General features: G+C 49.8%; 1 protein-coding gene across 4 annotated transcripts in view; it reads right to left on the bottom strand.

Annotated features, from left to right (window-relative positions):
* RYR1 (ryanodine receptor 1) overlaps window positions 1–21,487 on the bottom strand; it is a 111,559-nt gene that overhangs the window by 53,296 nt on the left and 36,776 nt on the right. For all 4 annotated transcript variants that reach the window (XM_090260891.1, XM_090260893.1, XM_090260892.1 and 1 more), the window contains exons 34-63: window positions 20,447–21,059; window positions 18,779–19,045; window positions 18,276–18,476; window positions 17,841–17,952; window positions 16,245–16,391; window positions 14,337–14,610; window positions 13,642–13,756; window positions 13,423–13,555; window positions 12,918–13,012; window positions 11,530–11,665; window positions 11,141–11,327; window positions 10,945–11,053; window positions 10,475–10,595; window positions 10,217–10,386; window positions 8,755–8,975; window positions 8,574–8,664; window positions 7,533–7,673; window positions 6,987–7,150; window positions 6,791–6,869; window positions 6,464–6,553; window positions 5,876–6,016; window positions 5,452–5,526; window positions 5,276–5,351; window positions 4,807–4,930; window positions 4,315–4,430; window positions 2,797–2,864; window positions 2,592–2,713; window positions 2,052–2,101; window positions 1,346–1,406; window positions 1,015–1,253 (exon numbers count right to left, since the gene is read on the bottom strand). In XM_090260891.1, the coding sequence (XP_090117017.1) occupies window positions 1,015–1,253; window positions 1,346–1,406; window positions 2,052–2,101; window positions 2,592–2,713; window positions 2,797–2,864; window positions 4,315–4,430; window positions 4,807–4,930; window positions 5,276–5,351; window positions 5,452–5,526; window positions 5,876–6,016; window positions 6,464–6,553; window positions 6,791–6,869; window positions 6,987–7,150; window positions 7,533–7,673; window positions 8,574–8,664; window positions 8,755–8,975; window positions 10,217–10,386; window positions 10,475–10,595; window positions 10,945–11,053; window positions 11,141–11,327; window positions 11,530–11,665; window positions 12,918–13,012; window positions 13,423–13,555; window positions 13,642–13,756; window positions 14,337–14,610; window positions 16,245–16,391; window positions 17,841–17,952; window positions 18,276–18,476; window positions 18,779–19,045; window positions 20,447–21,059 (4,538 nt within the window). The remainder of the gene's footprint in view (window positions 1–1,014; window positions 1,254–1,345; window positions 1,407–2,051; window positions 2,102–2,591; window positions 2,714–2,796; window positions 2,865–4,314; window positions 4,431–4,806; window positions 4,931–5,275; window positions 5,352–5,451; window positions 5,527–5,875; window positions 6,017–6,463; window positions 6,554–6,790; window positions 6,870–6,986; window positions 7,151–7,532; window positions 7,674–8,573; window positions 8,665–8,754; window positions 8,976–10,216; window positions 10,387–10,474; window positions 10,596–10,944; window positions 11,054–11,140; window positions 11,328–11,529; window positions 11,666–12,917; window positions 13,013–13,422; window positions 13,556–13,641; window positions 13,757–14,336; window positions 14,611–16,244; window positions 16,392–17,840; window positions 17,953–18,275; window positions 18,477–18,778; window positions 19,046–20,446; window positions 21,060–21,487) is intronic.

Raw genomic sequence — 21,487 nt, 5'->3', positions numbered from 1 at the left:
ACAAGTGGGCTGCTCACAACCACTGAGTGCTAACCTGACCTTGGAATCTCCCCAGTCTGTCTCAGGGAGGCCCCACTTCCGCAAGGTCCTCCCAGGGCCTTGGACCTCACATTGAACACTCACCTCCACAGCCCATCTCCTCAGCCTCCTAAACGCCTCAGCCACCCACACTTCCTGTCCCTCCCCCACTCCCCACGGCCCGGGCCACATCTCATAAGGCACTCTGAGTACCTGGACATACAACGTCATGACACCCCACTGGGTACTTATTTCTCTAAACAACAGTATGTTACACAACAGGATGTATGTTCTCTGTCACAAGATCCCAAGTGAGGTGTCATTTGGTAGAACAAACGCAGCAGACCCTGATAATTGACTTCTAGCCCCTGTTCTTACCTTCTTTCTCTACTTCTCTTCTTAATGATAGACCTTCAATATTTAGCTTGACACACAGCCTTCCAGAATAAAGGCTACTTTCCCAGCCTCTTTGCCGCAACATGGACCACATGCTAAGCTCTGGCCAATGGGACAGAGGTAAGCAGGAGTGATGTGGACCACTTATAGACTGCTCCTTTTAAAAAATTGAGGTACCCTCCTCTTTGCTTTTTCTCCTCACTTAGTGGCTAGAATGAGGATGTAATGATGTGCTATCTTGAACCACATGGATAAAGACAATATTTCAGAGATGGCAGAGCAACAAAAAGGAGGGAACCTGGGATTCTGACATTAAGACACACTTACAAGTAGACTGTTATGTGAGACAGAAATATACTTCTATCTTGCTTAAGCTATGGTGATTTAGACTCTTTTGAGAGAGCTGCTGAACTCATATCCTAATTAACTCACTCTATTACCTACTAATTTACTGAATGCACACTTTGCTTATGGCAATAAATCCACTCAATAAAAACACTTAAATGGCGGAGGAGTCTATCAGAAACACAGGGATGGGTGGTGTTGGCTGAACTGACCCCCCCACCCCCGACCCCTGCCCTTGGGGTCAGGAGCCCTTACAGATGACATCATCTCCAAACTGGTGCTGGGCGATGTGCTGGAAGAGGGTGGTGAGGACAGGCAGCAGGGCCACGGTGGTGTAGGTGAGGTTCTGGCCCACGCCCTTCACCTGCGTGCGTGCCTGTGACACTTTGCCTAGACGCAGGTTCTCCACCATCTTCTCAATGTCTTCTGAGGCACTCTCAAAGAAGGAACGGAGGCCAGCCTTCACAATCTCAGGGCCTGACTTCATCACCGTTCTAGGAGGGAAGTAGGGGCACCCCAGTTCTAGAAACCAAAAGTTTAGATTTTGGAGAACCTAGGAGTTGGGCACCACAACCTCTAGCCCTACCTGGCATCCAGGGAGCGTGCCAGGATGTGAAGACAGTTGACCACAGCTGGGGCATCTGTCCCTGAGGGAGGAAGATGAGCTTGGATGAAGGAAGGACTACAAGACAGTACCTCCCTTTACTTCTACCCCACATGATCTCTTGCCACCCCTAGCCAGCCTCCCATAGGTCCCTGTTCTTTTCCACCCAGGCCCTGACCCTCCTCCATCCCAGCCCTGACCCTTCAGACCCTCACTGTCTGATTATGAGTCTGACCCCCCCCCCCAATATCCTGGGGCCTGGGGGCTCCATGAGGGTGAAGCCCAGGACTGTCCCAGTCACTGCTCTGTACCCAGGTCTACCCAGTCCATGTAGGGTCCAGGCAAAGAACACTGTAAAGGTTACTCAAATTAAGGCATGAACCTGGGCCATATTTCTTCAGGGTGAGGTTGGTAATGAGGGAAGAGAGAAAAGATTAAGAAGAACTCAAGCCCTGGCTGGTGTGGCTCAGTATATTGAATGCCGACCTGTAAACTGAAAAGTTGCTGGTTCGAATCTCAGTCAGGGCACATGCTTGGGCTGCGGGCCAGGTTCCCAGTTGGAGGCATGCGAGAGGCAACTGACTGATGTATTGCTTTCCCACAGCAATGTTTCTCTCCCTGTCTCTCTCCCTCCCTTCCCCTCTCTCTCTAAAAAAAAGAAGAAGAGCTCAGGAGCAGAGTTACTTACCAAAGAGAGAGACTCGGTGACGGACAAGAGCGGCAAGCTTGCAGAAGAGGCTGAAGATAGAGAAAGAAGCAGAAGCACAGGGAAAACAGGGCACAAGGACACCAAGGGGACAAGGGCAGTGGTGACACAATTAGAGGCAGAGATACGGAGAGAGGGACAGAAGACAGAGCCAGGAGGAGGTAGGATGGAGGGGAAGAAAAGGAAGGAGACAAGAGGGGTGGGGAGGGGCAGAGAGATGAGTGAGCTTGAAAGTCATAGGCAATAACTGGCATGCTGGTTGGTGGTTGGGGAGGCTGGTCTGCCTTTCTGACAGGGCGGCCAATTCATCCCAGTTTGCCCGAAAGTCTCATGTCCTGGGAAACCCCTCAGTCCCAGGCACACCAGAACAGTTGGTCAGCCCTTTAATTGCTCCTGCAGGTAGAGTTGGTCAGTGCCTAGCACCCAGGACATAGCCCCTAAAGTTCAAGGTGGGAGTGTAAGGTCCAGGATTACAATGCTGTGAGGTCAGGGGACTGGGTCAGAGGTCACAGGGCAGCCCACCTGGTGATCATTTCCTTCTCCTTATTGGAGGCATGGCCACCACTGCCCAGCACTTTGGCTGGTGTCGACAGGAAATACAGGCAGTGGTTGGTGAAGTACTGGTTGATCAAAGGGAGCAGGATCTGGAGTGGGGGGGGGGTGAGTGTGACTGAGTGAAGGGTGGGAAGAGCCCACCCAGTTCTCAGCTTCTGAGCCCATCTCTCACCTTGGCAAAGAATTTAATCTCCTGTTCATGCGGGGACTTTTCTACTCGTCCACTGCTGACCACAGCCTCTGGTGGTATGGAAAGGGGTGGGAAATAGGGGTCATGTTGAGTTCAAGGCTAGGGAACTCAGGGTATTCTGATGGGACAGAGTTAGGATATGATGGGAGATAAATCTTTTAAAAAGTTTAAAAAATATTTTTAAAAGATTTTATTTATTTTTTAGAGAGAGGGGAAGAGAGGCAAAAAGGTAGACAGACACTAGTGTGTGAGAGAAACATCCATTGGTTGCCTCTCCCACACCCCCAACAGGGACCCTGGCCCACAACCCAGGCATGTGCCCTGACTGGGAATTGAACCAGTGACCCTTTGGTTCGCAGGCCAGCGCTCAATCCACTGAGCCACACCAGCCAGGGTGGGAGATAAATTCTTCACAAGAAGTCACTTCGTTGGCTTTGAGATAAACCTCTCTCTCCTACCTAACTGCTGTCCTAACTCCTTGATCAAACCTTTCTTGAAGCTGAGAGCAGGGAGGAGGATGAACTGGGATGGGGTAAGGCCATGGAACATCGTCTTCCTCTCCCATCACAAGCCATTTTCTACCTGGACATCAATACCTGGCACAGTAAATTTGGAACAACGATTGATGAACCAAATGAAACTAGTCAATATTGGTCATTTTAAAATGGAAATCAATTTCAAACAATAATAATGGTGATAGTAATAATACTATTGAGATAATAATGCTGACTCCAATTATTGTACACTTGCTGTGTCTTGGCATTGGGAAAAAACCCCTTGAACCATCTCCTCTCACTAGGAGGTCTGTATGGAGTAAGTTCCACTTAACATCTCTGTAGGTTCTTGGAAACTGAGACTTGAAGCAAAATAATGTACGAGTATAAGGAAACCAATCTGGCTATAGGCTAATTGACACAAACGAGAGTTAAGTTCCTATGGCATATTTCTCATCACAAAAACATCGCCAAACTTCTAAATGAAGACCCCTAAAAAATTCTAATATTAAACTTTGAGATAAATGTGAGCTCTACATACATTTAAGAAGCCAGTCCATGAACTGCCCATCCCCTCTCTGACCCCATTTCCTCTCACTCTCCCCCTCAGCCACTCTGCTCAGCGACACAGGCCTAATATCCAAAGCAAGGACCTCTCAGAGCCTTTGCACTGGCTGTTCCTCTACCTGGAATACTCTCCCCAGATGTCCACATGGCCCACCTCCCAAGCTCCTTCAAGGTCTACCCGGAATATTCCCATCTCCACACTCCTTAGTTGGCTCTAGTGTATTCTTTTTCCCGTAACACTAACCACCTTCTAGCACATGAAGTGATTCAGTTATATCTGACATTAACTGTCTGAATCCAGGACAGGGATCTTTGTCTTGTTCACTGCTTATTCTCAACACCTAGAACACTGTCTGGCAGTCACTAGATAAGGGAGGAAGGAGACATGTGTGACCTGGGTCCCAGATAGGGTAGTTATCAGGGAGGGACTTCTTCGCACCCAGGTGGGCAATAAACTCCTGAGAAATGTCCATCCAGCGCAGCAACTGTTGCAGGAAGCCAAAGGCAAACCGTTTCTCTATGGAAGATGTATCCAGCTCCATGTCCTTAAGGCCTCTGCGTGGAGGGGTGGGAGAAAGTTGCCCAGATGCAAAACGCCCTGTCTCCCATCCTTCACTAGATCCTACTTTGCTCCCCCAGGCCCTGCTTCTGCCTCATCTCTAGTCCCTGGAGCTCTCCGCTCCTCCCTAGACTGGGCCCGCTTCTTTTTCCCAGGCCCCATACTCTTAACCTTTTCCCCACTCTGGCTCCACCCCCACTCTCCAGGCCACTCCCTTGCTCTCCAGGCCCCACCCTGTTAGCGTCCTCCTTTTAGGCTTCTCGCCTAGTTGGCCGTGCCTCTCCTACCCTGGCCTCACTTCCCCCAGCTGCTGTCCTATGCATTCTGCCCCGGTTCCCAGCTGCTCCTAGGTCTGGCTCCCAGCTCTCCTACCTGGTGACCGCATAGCCGTTCATCTGCAGGAACTTCAGCAGCTCCTGGGCCTTCTCTCGATCTCGAGCCTTCTCCTTGGCCGTGAGCGTGTCATAGGGGACCAGCAGGGGGTGGGTCCCACCACCTAGGGTGGCACAGACCAGAAATCAGGGGGCTGGGAGGGGCCCACGCCACTCTCACTGAAGTGGTTCCTGCAGTTGAAGGCTATTATAATTATAGTACTAGAGACAGAGGTAAGAATAACCAAAACATTGCTTTCCGATGCTTATCACAGCCTCTCCACAACCCTGTGGTACTAAATGCTATTATCCCACTGTACAAACGCAAAAACAAAGGTTCAAGGGGGTAAAAGCGACTGTTGAAAGTGAAAGTCACATAACTCTACCATAGGCCCTTTTGATTCCAGAGCCTATGACTAGGGGACCGCGGAGAAGCATGGTCTGTGTGGGGGTCAGATGGGCACCCTCACCCTTGACCTCCAGTTCCTGCTTCTTCTTCCGCCCCCAGGTGTTGTGGTAATTTTCCGCCAGTTGTTCTGCCATAGCCTGGGAGTGGGTTCGGAGAATCAAGGCCCAGATTCAGAAGATGTCCTCTCCTACCCCAACAGACCCCTCCATGCTCCCAAATAAAGGGTTGGGGTCTCACCTGCAGCTCCCGGGACAGGGTAACTCCACTGAGGTCGGGAGGTTGGGGGTTGTAGCCCTCTCTCGGATCATAGGTCTGGGAGGACAAAAGAGAGATGATGGGCTTAATGAGTTAGCAGGAGCCCAGGCCCCAACCCAATCTATGGCCCTCACCTGACCCTAGACCCCTTTTCTGCGCCATCTCCTTAAGGCCCTGTCTCAGCCATCCTCTCTCCTCTCTCCTCTCTCCTCTGCCCTTTCCAGTTCTTCAGATTTATGCTTTCTCCTTTTCTGGATCTCTGTACCGCCTCCTGCACCCCACTTCTGGCCTTCCTCCTTCCCCTGACCCCACCTCCTGCCTGGCCCCAGCCACTCCTGTTCCAGCCCCTTATTCTAGCGGCTCACCACCCCCTAATGACCCTGCCACCACCCCGTCCCGCCTCAACCTGGGCACTTTGGGAGATCTTCCGCGTTTTTTTCTTCTCAGTCTTCTCCTCCTCACCCTCCCTGGCCTTCTCTATGGTCCATTCCCAGGCAATCATAGCCTTCAAGGACTCCTTGATGGGCCAGCGGTAAATCTCTTTGTCCTAGGTTTGACAGGAGGTGGGGAGTTGGTGGAATGGGGTGAGAAGGAGATGGAGGTAGGAGACCCTGGCTCAGCCTCCCTGGCTTCCAGTGTCCCAAGAAGGGCCAAGCCCCCAGCAGGCAGCTCGGAAGTGGTCCAGTCAGATTTGAACCCAGATCTCTTCCCTGCTCTGTAACAGAGCCCCCCGAACAAACTCTCATTGTCTCATCTTACACACAAGAGTCAGAGAAGTTAAGTATGGTCAAGGAATCAAACCCAGGCTGACTCTTCAGGAGGAACACTAGAAGTCCTGGGTCTAGAGGAAACAACCAAGTTCAAGGAAAGGCACAGTCCATGGAGGGGGATCTAGCTAGATCAGAGCCCATGAAGCAGACTCACTTCTCCCTGAACCTCCAAATTTGGAGGTTTCATTTTGGACCCTTGACATTGGGCCCCAAGGCTTGGTCACCTTCTCTGAGAAGGTCTTGTAGGGCCTCAGCATGGGGTGGGTCTTCAGTTCCTCATCTACGTTCTCCCCATAGGACCAGTTGTTCTGGATCTGGAGGTGAAAATGGGACAGGTAGAGGCAGTGTCACTACAGAGCTGAGGGTAGAAGCAAGATGAAGGGTAGACAGCAGCTTGGGGGACACAGAGAGAGAACCCTGGAGGGACGAGGGCTTCAGAGGAGGCTGTGAGTCTCAGGGAGAGTTAAGGGGCTTTCTCTCAGGAAAGCTGGGGTTATGAAGAAGGCTGGCAGGGCAGGGGAACCTGGGGAGGGGAGGACTCGGATGCCAACCTTGTCGAAGGCCCACTTCTCATGAGTGTACTCCGCAAACTTGTTAATGAAGGAGTCCAGCTTCTCTGGGATGATCACGCTATTAGGGGGGATAGGGTCAGCAGATGCTGGGGACTGGCCCCTCCTTCCATCTGTGACAGTCACATTTTCCTTCTCTCCCCTCCAGGTCCCGCCCTTTCCTGCCCCTAGGCCTCACTTGAGGGTCTCCACAGGCCGAGGATCAAAGTTGCCTTCAGCATCCACCGTAGCCTTTTTCTCAGCCTTGGATGAGTATGAAGCATCTACGTAGTCGGGGGGCAGGGCCCCTGCGATGGCGCACAGACAAGGCATTGCTATGCGATACAGCTCTGCGTCATACTTCTGGGGATGCCAGGGAGGGGGACGTCATGGCAGGCCTGGCTGAGCCTGCAGTTCCTTGAGCTCAAACTTACCATTTCCATCAGCCACCCTCCTCCCTGAGCCCACAAACATGGACTGTGGTCCCTCTTGAAACCCAAACCTCAGCCCCATCTGGACCCTCAAACTATCCTATGTTACCTTCTCCAAAGCCCCAAATGAGAGGCCCACCCCCTCTTCCTTCCATAACCCCCAAGCCAGAGATCCAACTCAGATTCTCTCCAATCCAAACCTGCAAAGCAACCTCCATCCCTGAACCCCACATTTGGGGATTTCATTCTGAATCTCATCTTTGGACCTCAATCTCTCCAAACAGGTTCCTTTCAGGGTCCCTGGTTGCCCAGACCTTGTGAGCCAGTGAATCAAAAATGCCCCAGAAGAGTTTCCTTGTGAGGTGTAGCTCTTCCTCCGAGGTGATGCCGAAATTGGCCCAGCCCGTGGGCAGGCAGTAGTACTTCCAACAGCGCTCATAGTGGTTGGTGAGGAGCTGGTGGGAGCAAGAAGAGGACATGCCAATCAGAGGGGCAAAAGCGGTTGGCAGGTAAATGAAAGTCCTGGGAGGCCCAGGGCTGCCAGTGCTTTTCTATTATGGAGTGTGGGTTATGTAAATGTATGCTAATAAGGAGAATGATATGCTTATTGGGGAGTGGTCCTGGACAGTTTATTATGCAAATATAGAATTCTAATTTAGAGTCAGAGTGCACCTTAAACAAAAGCTAGATTTGTCTGGTATTGCTTTACACAAATAATCATGTAATATTAATCTGCAAGTAGAGCATATGGATGCACTGGTTTGGTCTCATGTAAATTATCATGCTGAATATAAACATAAGCAGCACCTCATACAAATATATGGTAATTAGGAAGAGGGGCTCCACATCTAATATGCAAATTTGAAATAGCGGATGATTTAAATGCATTATGCAAAAAAAAATCAAGATATCTGAGTTGAAAGTATCTCCTTATGAAAATTCTCATGCAAATAAAAAAATGATAGGAGAGACAGTAGGCAAATATTTGGAATAGCTGTGGTACTGTTTATTCAGATATACTCATTTGGATAATAGAAGGCTGGTGGTCTGGGCATGAAAATAAGCATGCTAATTAGGAAAAGTGGTGTGCCCATGAAAATATATATTAAATTTATGTGCGGGCTGGCTCACTGTTAGGCAAATGAAATGCTAATTAAAGTGTTAGAAGCACCAATGACGCAAAGTGAATATCCTGGGAATTCCAGTGTGCAAATGAGACTACTAAAGAATGGCCTCACATTTGCAGTTTAACTGCCCTGGGGTCTGCTGATACAAATGAACCCCATTGTCCGAGGGAGGAGTAAGCGGGTGGGCGGGGCATGGAAATTAGCGCGCTAAAAAGAGCCTGCCCTCACCTTGAGCGGCATCTTGGCGAACTCATTAAGAATGGGAACGTCGAACACCAGGCGCCGCAGCAGGTGCTGCAGCATGGATGGGCGAATGTACCTGCAGGAACATTCAGAAGGCGGTGGGCTCTCTCCCTGAGGCCCACCCCACCCAACCCCACCGCCGGCCCACGCCCAGCTCCCGCCCCACCTGCAGAGAGCCATGAGGCAGTCCTCGATGACGTCACGCTGTGCCTTCGTGAGCGAGCGGCCGCGGGACAGGCGGTACACCGTGTGGAGCATGGAGTCCACCATGATGGCGCGGTGCTCGGTTCCCGCAAAGAGTGGCGCACACTTGGTGATGAGCGGGAGCACCGCCAGGCACAGGTATCTGTTCAGCGCCAGCGCCATCTCCGTGGTGCTGAAAGCGGCCTGGGGCACAGAGTCGGGACATCAGGTCCGCAGCTGGCTTCTGGGGTTGCCCTAGCACTCGCGCTGGACAACTCGGAGCAAATGACCCAGGCTTCTGATCTTTCTTCCAAACCTGCTCCCTTAGTCTGTACTCCCTTATTACTTAAGACTGTGCTAATTTTCAAACACACACAAAAGTGGAGAAGCCAATTAATGATCCTTCATAATCCAGATTAGAGCATTCTGCAGTTTCCACTTTCTGCATGTTTATTTTCTCTAACCCCATCTTTTTGCCTATGATATTTTCATGCAACCCCCAGCCATATACAATTTTACCCAAAGATACTTAAATATGTATCTCCATTCAGACAAGTACTTCTATTTAACATTCCATGCTGCCATTTTCACACCTCGCAGAATTAATATTCTGCGGTCTTAATATTCACGTGTTCTTCAATTGTCTCAAAAGTTGCTTTGCATTTAGCTGAGATTGTTTGGATCAGGGCCTCAGGAAGGCCAACATACTATATTTAGCTGACGGGTCTCTTAGGTCTTTTCATCTGTAACTGTCCCTTTTCCTCCCTGCTTTTAATGTTATTTATTTGCCGAAGAAACTAGGTCATTCACTGGTCCAGTGGAATTTCCTACATTTTGGCTTTGACTGGGTTGCTTCCTGGTGGTGTCAGTTAACTTGTCCCTCTGCCTTTATATTTCTTTTTCACTCATATTTCTGACAAGCTGATGGTTATAGATTCAAATGTGTTCCTTTTCCCAGTTAATGGCCAACAGTTATTTCTCCCATCTTAAGAAGAGCCTTATTTTCACCAAGGGCACCCCTCCAGCACATCACCATTCCTGTGCTTCCTTTGTCACCAACTTGTGTAAAGACTGTTAACACTCACTGGCCCCCCTCCATAGCTCACCTCCAGTAAGGCTTTTGCCCCACCACCTTACTAAAACTGCTTGTCAAGATCATCAGTGACCTCCATCTGGCCAAACCAGGGGTCAGTTCTGTCCTCATCTTACTTGGCCTTGTCACCTTCTGTAATTAGTGTTGTTGTTGTGCACAGGTCTATGTATCTCCATGGTGCTGAGCCCCATGAGGTGCTGGAGATTTCCACCTCCCCTTTCCCAGAACTCAGGATTTTTCTTGGTTTTTGCTTTCCATCTTGATGGTGGGGGAGGGAGGCTCAGGATATGTACACAGTTTCAGAACGCACTATTCCCTCTCTGGAGGTAGGGAGGGTGGCCAGGCTGCTCACCGTGTCCAACGAGGCAGCTGCCCTCATGTCAGGCAAGAATCCCACATCCAGCACATGCAGCAAGAAGTCCTGGTTCTCGATGCCATACACACGGTCCAGGAAGAGCACCATGGATGCCTTGTGGTCTGGTACAAAGGATGCTGACATCTTTGGTTGTACCAAAGTCCCATCTGCAGGCAAGGACACAGGGAGTCAAGGATGCCCTACAGACCCACTGTCCCCGTCATCATTCCCTTGCTCAGTCCTGCCCCCTCAAACCTTTGCCCAGGGTGGGGATCTGCAGTGGCAGGCTAATGATGCCCACGAGGTCATCCAGGGGCACGAGGGAGCGCAGGATGGCACGGATCCGCAGGGCCTCGCCCTTGCCTGCTTGGATTAGCTGGATGGAGGAGATGGGCATGTCACTGGGAAACTCATGCCCCATTCTTTTTCTTCCTGACCCACTGGCAGGTAAAACAGAACTCCTTGTGGGGAGAACTCTGGGATACACACAGCCCTAACCCCTGCCTGTGCATCTCCATTGTAGCCTTGACCACCTCTACTCCCACTGCCTGGTTCCCACCCACCTCCAACTGGACAGGGAGCTCTGGGAGAATGGGACCTGGGTCTGTCTTAGTCACTGATGTGTCCCCAACATTGCTTAACCCAGGATCAATGTTGTCAAATGCCTGAATGAAGAGGTTTAAGGCTGGCCACGCACACCCCCACCCTCTGTCTTTGGTTCTCACGTGCATCTCTGGTGCACAGCGTCCAAGAAGATCAATCAAAGCAGCATAGAAGGACATGATGGCATGTCCCAGGTGCACCCGATTTTCCTCAGGGGGCTCCTCCCCAAAACTGCAGGGAAAGGTGGATGGTGTAGGGGAGACAGCAAGGAGCACAGGAGAGCAGATTGTTCTGCTGAGGAGGCAGGGGGAGACTCACTGCTCGCGCCTCCGGTCCCTGCGGACACCTGGGCCATCCCTCGCAGGGTCCTCAGAGATGCGAATGGCCTCTTCAATGGCCGCCAGCAGTCCCGAGCCGCCCTCGCCCCGCAGGGCTGGCCCAAAGCACTCAGGCTTGCGGATGAGCAGCCGCACCACCACGTTGGCATTCTCCTCTACGCTCTCACCTGGTGGCTCCCGTGGGGTCAGGAGTCCTCATGAGCTCAGGGTCCCTCCCCAGGGAGCCTTGGACCTAGTGCTTCAAGGATTCATGCCCAGACCCTGCCTCTTGCCCAGGCCAGGCCCGTGAGTCAAGATGTGGGCCACCCAAGGGAGGCTTTGGCCAATGACCCCAGCCTCCCACCCCACAACTGCCACCACCTGCCTCACCGTTGACGAAGACAGCAAAGCGCAGGAAGTCCAGGTAGCGCTCACCGCCACAGGGGTTCCAGCCAATGTCTGGGTACCCTTTGGCCAGGAGCATGGGGCAACTCTGGAGGCCACAGCCAGCCAGGTAGGATACCACCTGGGGGCAGAGGAGGGCTCAGCCAGAAGCCAGACCCACACTACCATCCTCCCCAAGGCTCAGGTCCTTGCCCATTTCTGACATTCCACACTCCAGTTATCTCTGGAACCCTCAGCAAATGACTACCCTTATCTCCCATCTGCCATGGACAAAGCCTCCACCCTGGGCTCCCTGCTCTCTTCCAATTTGTCCCCCACACACAGTCTGAAAGACCCTGCAAACACCTGAGACTGGTCATGTCCCTTCTCTGCTCAGAACACTCTGCTGGTGCCATTTCACTCAGGGTCAAAGCCAGAATCCTCACTGTGGCCCACAAGACCCTTCACACAACTTACCCACATTACCTCCTGCCCTCACCTCCCACCACTCACCCCTCGCTCCAGCTGGTCTCTTTGCTCTTCTTCCAACTCATGAAGTTCACTCCTGCCTCATGAACTTTGCACTGGCTGTTCCCCTGACTGGAATGCTCTTCCCCTGCTGTCTACACAGCCCTTCACCTTCAGAGCTTTACATGAATGTCACTTTCTCAGGTAGGCTGTCTCTGATCACGTTTGTCTAAACTTGGACACCCTTCTGACACATTATATTTCTCTCCTCACTTTTTTCCTCTTTAACATGTTATCACTAGCTACTATACTATATGTTTTACTTATTTATCTTGTTTATTATCCATCCTCCCAACTAGAACATCCAACCAGAAAGGATTTTTGACTGTTTCAATCACTGTCATACCCCTACTGCCCCTGAACAGGCCCTGACACATAGTCAGTGCTCAGTAAATATTTGTTAAATGAATAATATAATAGTGGATAACTGTTACTGAGCACTCACTATTTTGTAAGTGCATCACAGATTATTTAATCCTCTGAACAATGCTATAACATTGTTTGAATTATTTTCATTCTGCAGATGAGGAGACAGAGGACTGGAGAATTTAAGTGATTTGTCCAAGGCCACACAGCAAGGGAGTGGGGAGAGTTAAATTTAAGTTGCTGAACTCCAGCACTCACGCCGTTCAGCACTACACATAGAAGAAGTAGGGGCACAGAGGGCCAAGAAGTGTGCTAAGGCCACACAGCTGGAGAGGGTGGAGCGTGGATTTGCCCTCAGACCATGAATGGGTGAGTGTGTCCTGTTCTTTCCCTGTAAATTATTCCCCTTCTGATTCGGTCCTGGACCATCCAGAATAGCCCCCCAGAATGGGTGCTGAATCAGCAGGTGCCCGCAGGTTCCAGGCCTCCTCCTTCCACACCTTCTCCAGGTCCTGCTCCTGCAACGCCAAGGCCAGCTCATTGTTGTCAATGACAGAGGCTGCTGCCACATCCAGGGGTGTGGAGCCCTGCATGCCTGTAGGGGTGAGAGGTGGTGAGAATGTTCTTTGGAGGTGCATAGCTACCTGTCTTATTCCTGTTTATCTTACCTCCTCTTGGAAGTCCTCCCTGACCACCCTTTTCCAGTCTGGATCAGGTGCCTCTTCTGGCCTGTTCTTCCCCACCCCAGGCCTGATCACTGTGGGCTGTCAGTGTGTGGGATAGGTCTATATTCCCTGCTGCATTATGAGCCCCATGAGGGCCAGGCCCAGAGCTGCCTAGGTGTCGCCAGCACTACCCATTACAGGGCAAGGTCAAGGGCAGGTTGAAGGTGAGTGTTAGTTGAATGAGTGAGTGAGTGGAGCAAGCCAGCAAAGAGTGAGGTGGGCCTGGATGGACTGTCAGCAGTGGGCTCTGGGGGGCAGCACTGGCCTCAGGGGTTCTCACCCAGGCCGATGCCGCTGTTCTCCAGCAGGTAGCTCAGGTGATCAAACATGGAGCGCTGGTTCTGCCTGCTAATGCGGCAGAAGTAGCAGAGGAAGCGGCAGCAGCTTGTCACCATCTTGGGGAAGCGGATCTCCTGGGGTGGGCAATGTGGGCCAGTGGTCAGTGGCTGCCCTCCGTAGCCCCTGCATCTGAGCTCCCCAGCCCATGCAGGACCCTTACCTTGGATTCGCCACCCCCGAGAACATTCACCATGACCTCCATGACTGTCTCATGCATACCCAGTGCCCGCATCAGGTTCGGGTGCTGGTAGAAAACTTTGTTGTTCATGATGTTTCTGTGGACAGGTGGAATGCTTGGTTGGGCCCCAAGTCCAGGGAGAACCCCCAGACCCTTGAGGGGGCCATCACCAGGTAGACTCCCCTAGGAAGAAGACCCTTATCATGTTGCCCATTGTATCCTTAAGTGCCTGGAAAAGGCCTGGCATACAGTAGGTGTTCAATAAATGTTTGCTGAATGGATAAATGAGGCACTTGACACTAAATGAGTGCTCAATACTATTATTATTATTATTGCTATGGCTACAACCAAGAGCTCACTAAAGCTGCACAGGAACTCTATGAGGTAGGCATGAGAGGAAGAAACTGAAGCTCAAACAGGATGAACTTTGTGCCAAGAGTCACAGGTGACTAGGAGCTGTTTCCCTGGGGATGGGTGGAGAGGTAAGGGGAGAGGACACTACCCAGCGAGAGGGGCTAGATGCCAGAAGAAATATATCACCCCAAGGATGGGACAGAAGTGGAGGAAGAAGATACTATTGTATCCAGAGGATGTGACCCAGGGGACAAGCTGGAGCCAGGAAGGCTGCCCTTGTTTCCTCTGGGACATGCAAAGTCAAGGAGAAGGCAGTGCCTCACCCAATGCTCTGGATCATGAGGTTCTCCTCCTGGGGACCCATTTGCACAATGAGCAGTGAGCGGATCTGACCAAGGCACTCGAGCAGGCTCATGGTGTCCTCCATGGAAGATGGTGAGATGGTGTATGCCCGGGGCAAGGCGCGCAGCAGCTCCCCGAGCCCGTCGTACTGCTGGTGCAAGAGGTTGAACATGGCCCGTACCAGCTCGGGGCTCTGCACAAAGTCCTCCTGGGCCCAACGCACCACTGTGTGGGACACCAGCTCCTGCAGCGACTCTGGGAAAGGAAAGCAAGGGTCAGCACACTCTGCCTGGCCTGGGCTTTGAGCCAAAACAGTGCAGAAGGGGCCCCTCTTTCCAGTGGCTTCTCAGTTACTAACCACCCCACTCCACCTGCCAGCAGTGCTCAGATTCGAGCAGGAATTTTCTTTTTCTTTTAAATATTTTATTTATTTATTTTTAGAGAGAGGAAAAGCAAGGGAGAAAGAGAGGGAGAGAAACATCAATGAGTGGTTGCCTCTCATGCAGGGGGACCTGGCTGGCAACCCAGGCATGTGCCCTGACTGGGAATCGACCCAGCGACCCTTCGGTTTGCAGGCTGGTGCTCATTCCACTGAGCCACACCAGCCAGGGCTTGGGCAGTTTTCTTCTATTGCCCTAAGAGTCTCTATGTTCTCTTTACCCTAGTACCCCTTCCATAAGGGCCCCTACAAATTCGAAGAGGAAAAGAATTGAATCACTAGAGAACACCAGAGCACTATTATATGCAGTTCAATATGCACCTCTGAAAACACAAGCCTCAATTCCATGTGTCCTGCCAATAAACACAACGGAACACCGAACAGTTCAGTATCACTTCAAAAGGATGTCAGAACAACTCTTATTTTTCCTGGCCATCCCCCAGGGCCTCGCCTCTCCTACAGCCATCATCCCTTATCTCTCTATCTTTGTCTTCCAACACTTTTTCTTTCCACAATTTCTGGGAGAGAAGACAAATGTCTCCTGTGTCTCAGGGTTAACAGAAAGCTCCAGGCCCTGGCATTAAACAATGGTGTCAATTCATGACCTGTGATGTATTAACCTTACCTTTCTTCCACACTCTGGCCCATCACTTCTGACCTTATCTCCTACCCTTCTCCACATGGGCCTCTAAACACACCAAGCATGTCCCTGCCTCAGGCCTTTGCATTGGCTGTTCCCTCTGTACCAATTATCCTTCCCTAGACCTTTGCACGCTTCACTCCCCAACACTGACCGCTCCATCTTTGTTCCTTCCTCTCCTCTCGCTCAACTTTATTCTTCTTAGCATCCATGCCACCTAACATGATGGTATATGGATATTTGTATCTGTCATAATATTCTGAACTCCTTGCAGGTGGGGTCTTTGACTCTTCCCCCTATCGTATTCCTAATTCCTGCCAACAGTGCCTTGCCCAGAGTTGTCCCAATAAAAAGTTCCTGAATGTTGTAGACTAAACTCTATACCAACATCAAGGACTGTCCTTGTGAGATGGGGCTAATATATAGTTTGCATAGTGACCCATTTGCCCAACATTTATCATAACTGCTTTTCTAACCCCCCAACATAGTAATCATGTCACTGAGAAAGCAAAGCAAAGCAAAGCAAAGCAAAGCAAGGTCATAAGGACATGGAAGCCATGATGGTGCCAGAGTTGCCATGTATAAATGTAACTCTCTGCTCTGGAGGGCCATATGCCACCGTGGTCCAATATACATACCATGCTGCCCCACATTTGGGCCATACTTCCAGTGCGCCTCCTCTCTCACCTTGCCCTCCACTCCTCCTCTCTACCTGCGCTACTCTTCATAGCCTCCCTTGGACTCAGAGGCTCCCCGAGCACAGCAATGCCTGCCCCACCTTGGTCCCCTCCCTAATGGCCCAGTCCTTACGGGGTTTGCTCTCCTCAGCAGGCAACTCCTCCTCAGGGTTCTCCTCCTTCTTCTTCACCAGCCGCACTTTCTCCAACAGGCTCATCAGACGGCTGCCCAGGGTGACCTCTTCCTCTGGTTCCTCCTCCTCCCCCTCAAGCTGAATTCCTGGAGATGGTCAAGAAGGAGGGAGTGTCACTCATCTGTTTATTTGTCCTCTTAATCATTCACTTTCTCATCCCTTCATCTGTATGTTCATTCGTGTGTGCATTCATGAGATTTTTCATTTATTTCTTTAATTGTCCATATGTTTTTTTCATTTTTCATTCTTTGAAGCATTTGTCTTTTCTTATTTTTTTATAGAATTTTATTTATTTAAATTTATTTATTTATTTAGTTCAGAGAGAGAGAAACGTCAACTTGTTGTTCCACCTATCCATGATTTTTGTACATGCTCTGACCGGTGATCAAACCCACAACCTTGGTATATGGGAGTGATGCTCTAACCAACTGAGCTATCCAGCCTGGGCGAAGCATTTGTCTTTTAAATCAGCTGCTGTAAATATGTTCAAAGAATGAAAGAAAAACATGTTTGAAGCATTAAAGAGAAGTATGATGACAATGATTCTTCAAATAGGGAATATTAATAATGAGGTAGGTGATATAAAAAATAACCACATAGAAATTCTGGAGTACAATAACGATTTTAAAAAATTGTTAGAGCCCTGGCTGGTGTGGCTCAGTGGACTAAGCACTGGCCTGCAAACCTGTCAGGGCACATGCCTGGGTTGGGGGCATGGGAGAGGCAACCGATTGTTGTTTCTCTCCCTCTGTTTCTCCCTTCCTTCCCCTCTCTCTGAAAATAAATAAATAAAATCTTTAAAAAAAAATCACTAGAGGCATGACCACATTTTGAGCTGGCAGGAGAAAGAATCAGTGAACTTGAAGGTGAGACAACAGAGATTATCTAGTCTGAAAAACTAAAAAAAATAATAAGGAAAAACTAACAGGGCCTCAGAGACCTACAGGACACCTTCCAGTATACCCATAGATGCAAAATGAGAGTCCCAAAAGCAGATAAAAGGGCAGAAAAAATATTGGAGAAATATGACCCAAAATCCCAAATTTCATGACAAATATTAATATGAATCTGCACATTCAAGAAATTAAACTCCAAGCAGAAAAAAAATCAAAGTGCTCTATACCTAGATACATCATATTCAAAGTTTTTAAAGGCAAAGGCAAAGAGAAAATTTTGAAAGCCAGCCAGAGAAAAACAACACATTATAGAACAATCTCAGTAAGATCATTAGCTAACTTCTCATCAGGAACAATGGAGGTCGTCCCTCCAGCCAGCCATTTCTCCACCTTCATCACTCTGCCTATAGCCATTCACCCATATACACATCCACCCAAATACCCATTTATATCATTCCACTCCTTACCTATCTGTTCACTAATACATCTATTTATTAATTTGTTAATTCATTCAGCCAACCAAACAACAGTTACATAGCATCGATACTACAGATGTTTAGGATCAGAAAATCTTAGGGAAGCTTCAGGAGAGGTCTCAAGAGAAAGTTTGGGAGGAGGGTTCTCTGATCCCATCCTTACCACAGTGTGCCAGCAGGTCTTGATGAAATTCAAACAAATCTTGTCGAATCTCTTCAGGAAGAGGACAACCTTCCTCTTCCTCACCAACTTTGAAGTGCACTAGCATATTGATCTAGGAGAATGTCAAAGGTTAGAACGAGGGTCAGAGACCCCAGAGCAGCAGCACTGTGGTAAAAGATCAAATATCTAATTGTGAGTCCCTGTCTAAGGTCATGAGCCAAAGTGTGAGTTAATGAAGAATATCTGGGAGACTAGAGGGTTGAAAGGGGTCAAGGTCATTCTAGATGACTCAGATCAAATTAATTCAGAGATAGGTAGGAGAGTAGGAGATAAGTATTTCAATAGGGTCAGAGATCAAGCACAGGTTCAGAGTAGGGGAGAGGCTGAGTTTGAGGTATAGACAGCAAGGCCAACCAGGGTCAGGGGTCAGAAGACCTGCTCCTGGGGCGGGGAGCGGAACTCGCGAGTACGTCGGGCAGTCTCAGCTGCAGACATGGTGAAGGCTTTCATGAGGAGGCTGTAGCGGTTCCGCTGGTTGGCCTGGAGCTTGTCCACATAGCGCTCTGCAAAGGCTACCAGGGACTCCACACGGTGCTGCAGCTCTTGGTTACAGAAATACTCCAGCAGGTGGCACATCTGTGGGAGAACAACCATGCAGTAGGAGGGATGGTGGGTGGTAAGGCCATCAAGACTTCCTTGAAACTTTTCTTGCTTTCTCTCCCATTTCAATGGCTCTGACCTGGTCCAGCTACCATCATCTCTTGCCTGGATCCTTATGCCAGACTTCTCCATGGTCTCATTTCAAGACAGCAGCGCTTCACTGCCTCAAGCACCTCTGCAGCTCCCCACTGCCTCAGGACAAATCCAGACTCATGCATCACCACTGTGTCTCCCACCCCGGTTGAACAGAGGTTGGAAAATGAGAAGAAACAGCTCACCTGTAATTTCACAGACTCTGGCAACTTCATCTGGAGAAGCCCCTCCTCCAAGCCTTCTTCTTTTTCCCCTTCTGCTGTCTCCTCTTCCTCTTTTTCTTCATCTTCCTTCTCCTGTGCCTCTTCCTCCTCATCCTCCTCCTTCTCTTCCTCATCTTCTTCCTCCGCCTCCTTCTCCTCCTCATCTTCCTCTTCTTCCTCAGCAAATACCTCAGGCTCAATCATCTTCAATATCTGTTTCACATCCTCATCTCGAAAGACGCCCATCACCTACAGGACAAAGCCTGAGTCCTTCACTGTGGCCTGCACAGCCTCCATAATCAAGTACCAGCATTACTTCCCAGACCTACTTTTCCTGAACATGGCAGATTTATTCCTGCATTGGCTATACGGTTCCTCCTACAAACAGGAATGGAATTCCTCTGCCTTGATATTCATCCTCCTTGAGATTCCCCCACATCCTGCATCCCACCCACAGGGTCCAGACCACACAGCCAAACATGAGCATCTCTCTCTTCATAAGTAAGTGTCTAGTCTCTCAAGCTTGAGCATATGTATCTCTGGAACAGGACACACCCTGTAACTGATGGAGGCCATTATAGCTTTCAGCATGTCAATTCTCAGTCAACATAATGGAGATGTTAACAGATGGAAGGAGAGTAAATAGATAAAAGGGAAGAATAACTGAGAAAGAGAAACATGGATGAAAGCGAGGAGAACTGGGTGGCTGAATTAATAGATGGAAAAGTAAGGGTTTCCAGAGGGAAAAAATGGATGGTTTGATAAGGAATGGAGAGGTGAAGTTAAAGGTGGAGGAGGAGATGATAAGTGGATGGATGACAGAGGACAAATGATGTATAGATAGGTGGGTTGGTGAATGGATGGTTTGATAGATACATGAGCAAGTAAATGAGGGGATGGGTAAATAAATAAATGGGTAGATAGTTATGGGGTGGGATAGGATGGATGGACAAGTTTGTGTATGAAAAATTGAATGGAGTTTTATGTAGGTATATGGATGAATCATTAGATGGGTTAAGTGAATGAAATAAAGGATGAATAGAAGATGGAGACTGGGTAGATGGGTGAGTGGATGAATGGGTGTAGGTGAATGGGTGGAGAATACATATGGATAGATATATGTATGGATGGACAGGTAGTTGGAAGATGAAGAATGGATGGATCTGTGGATGGTGACTGGGTGTATATATGGATGTGTGAATGCACAGGTGGAAATAGAACGATAATTGGATGTATGAAGGAAAAATGAATTAATAAGTAAATGGGTAAGTAGACAGATGAATAGATGGACTGGTGGATGAACTGATGTATGAGTGAGTGGAAGTCTGAATGGAAAACTAGATTGAAAGCTGGATGAATATGTGGTTGGAGAAGGGAAGAATAAATGGATGAATGGATGGCGGTTGAATGAATGAATGAAAAGAAGAAGAGATGATAAATATATGAATAAATAATAGATACATGAATGGAAGGAAAAGCAAATGAAGGATGAGTAGATGATGGAGGGATAAATTGAAAGGTGGAGGATATATGGTTGGAGAGATGAATGAGTGGCTGGATTCATAAATGAAAGGGAAGTTGATGTATGTATACACAGATTATTTGGACTGTGAAAGAGTGGGACAGGGGAAAGCAGAAGGAAGCCATTACCAGCAGGGTGGACACAAGCTTGAGCACAGGGACAAACTGGAACTCCACGGAGCCCCCGACAGGGTCGCGTGCGTGCTGCCCACCATCTCGCACTGCCTCCCCCAGCATTCTCAGTGCTTTGTCCCGTAGGGCCTCCAGAGGGATGCTGGGGCTGAGGCGGGCTGGGGCTTCTGCCATCCCAGCAGCTGGCAGGGCAGCCACGAAACAGGGAGGTGAGAAATGGTGTGGAGGCCGCAGCGAGGTGGTGATGCCAACGCCAGGCAGGCCGTGGCAGCGGGGACCATTATCCTTGCTTTTTCCAGGTGGGAAGAGGGTGATAGTACGGGTCTCAGGTGTGAGGGGCACGATGTACTCAGAGAGCATGGAGCGGCGGCTGCGGCAGGCACTTTCCAGATGGATGCTGATGAGGAGATCGTAGTAGCCAGCACGTAGGGGGCCCGGAAGGTGAGCGTCCTCCAGGGCGTGCAGCAGCTGCGCCTGGTCCATGTGACTGCACAGAGCATGCGCCACACGGTTGTTGCCCAGGGCGCACACTGCGCGGTAGAGGCGAAGGGTGTGGGAGTGGAAGCGCTGCAGGTCCAGGCGCTCAGACAGCTCCAGGATGTCCATGCACCTGTGGCAGAGATGGGCCACAGACAAGGACAGAGCGGGCAGAGAGGTGGGAGACAGAGACATGGACCACAGAGAGGCAGAGGTGCTTAGGTGAATTTTGGTGACCTCAGTAGGGAATCCCAGTGATCCTCTGGGCCAAGGTTCTATGAGTTCTGTGGAGCTGGGTTTAGGAGTCTCTCAATGGTCTGGAAGTCCCTAAAGTGTCTGGGGTCCACTGGAATGTCTGGCACTCTGGGAGACCTGTGACTTCATGGAGAAGATCTGGTGATCCTGATTGTCTCTGGGATCCTGGATTAGGCCTGAACCCCCACCTCTGGCAGATCTGAGTACCCTGGTTATGTCTGAGCACTACTAGAATGTAAACACCACCAGGGAATGAAATTTCTGCTGTTTTGGGTCTTGCTTTGTTTGCTTTCTATATTCCCAGCA

Source organism: Furipterus horrens, unplaced genomic scaffold, assembly GCF_987537825.1.
Source record: "Furipterus horrens unplaced genomic scaffold, mFurHor1.1.pri manual_scaffold_13, whole genome shotgun sequence".
NCBI classification, from domain to species: Eukaryota; Metazoa; Chordata; class Mammalia; order Chiroptera; family Furipteridae; genus Furipterus; species Furipterus horrens.
Note: the sequence above shows the minus strand (reverse complement) of the source record. Positions and strands in the feature narration are given on the sequence as shown.